The 911-nt window shown below is 57.6% G+C and overlaps 1 protein-coding gene across 1 annotated transcript in view; it reads right to left on the bottom strand.

Annotated features, from left to right (window-relative positions):
- Window positions 1-290: 290 nt before the first annotated feature.
- EBI3 (Epstein-Barr virus induced 3) overlaps window positions 291-911 on the bottom strand; it is a 5,799-nt gene continuing 5,178 nt past the window's right edge. The window contains exon 5 of the mRNA XM_015585164.1: window positions 291-615. Coding sequence (XP_015440650.1) covers window positions 423-615 — 193 coding nt within the window. The 3' untranslated portion in view covers window positions 291-422. The remainder of the gene's footprint in view (window positions 616-911) is intronic.

Genomic DNA, 911 nt, shown 5'->3' with positions numbered 1-911 from the left:
TCCTCCTCCGGCCCAGCCCCGACCCCATCCACTGGAGGGGTGATTTGCTGTGTGCGTCCTGCTCTGTCCTGCCCTCTCTGGGTCTGTTAACGAAAAGAGGAGTCCTGAGTCCAGTGACAGCGGTTCTTGTCTAATTAAACGACACAAAGATTTCACATTTGCAGCTGTGCAGCCAAAGGAGGGAGTACATTCCCATTTCTTGTCTAATTAAACGACACAAAGATTTCACATTCGCAGCTGTGCAAAGGAGGGAGTACACCCCCACGTCACACGAAACTCAGGCTCAGAGAAGCAAAGTCACTTGTCACTTGTGGGTTCCCCACAAGTCAGCAGCAGAGAAGCCGGGACACTCAGGTCCCATCCACCTTTGGGTAGGTGGATGTCGAGGACCCAGCCCCTCTTCCTGGGTGCTGGGACACCCGCTACTTGCCCAGGGTCACGGACACGGTGGCGGGGAGACTCCAGTCGCTCAGCTCTCCATAGTCGGTGAGATCCTGAGCGGCCACTTGGATGTGGTACCTGGCTCGGGGTCGCACAGCCCTGAGGGTGAAGGATGTGGCTTCGATGGGCCCCACCTGCGGGCAGAAGGAGGGTGGGTCAGTGGGGTCGGGGAGGCTGGGAGGGGCCATCCTAAACGGCGGTCCCTAGGGATGTCTCTCCCTGACCAGAACATCCCTCACCAGCCCCCAACTGGAGCCTCCGCCATTCATTATTTGTATCTTAGGACGTTTTGACATCTTAAACATCTTGCTGGCTGAAGAGAGACCGCCCTGCCTGCGGTCAGCCAGTTCTTAGAGATGGCAGAGGGTCGGCCAGGAGCATGCCTTTCACATACAGACCTAGCAGTGCTGAGTCTATCACCCCACACCTGAATCGCCCAGGGCCAGGAGCCAGGTGCCTTGAGATCGCCC

Source organism: Pteropus alecto, unplaced genomic scaffold (genome assembly GCF_000325575.1).
Source record: "Pteropus alecto unplaced genomic scaffold, ASM32557v1 scaffold30, whole genome shotgun sequence".
NCBI lineage: Eukaryota > Metazoa > Chordata > Mammalia > Chiroptera > Pteropodidae > Pteropus > Pteropus alecto.
Note: the sequence above shows the minus strand (reverse complement) of the source record. Positions and strands in the feature narration are given on the sequence as shown.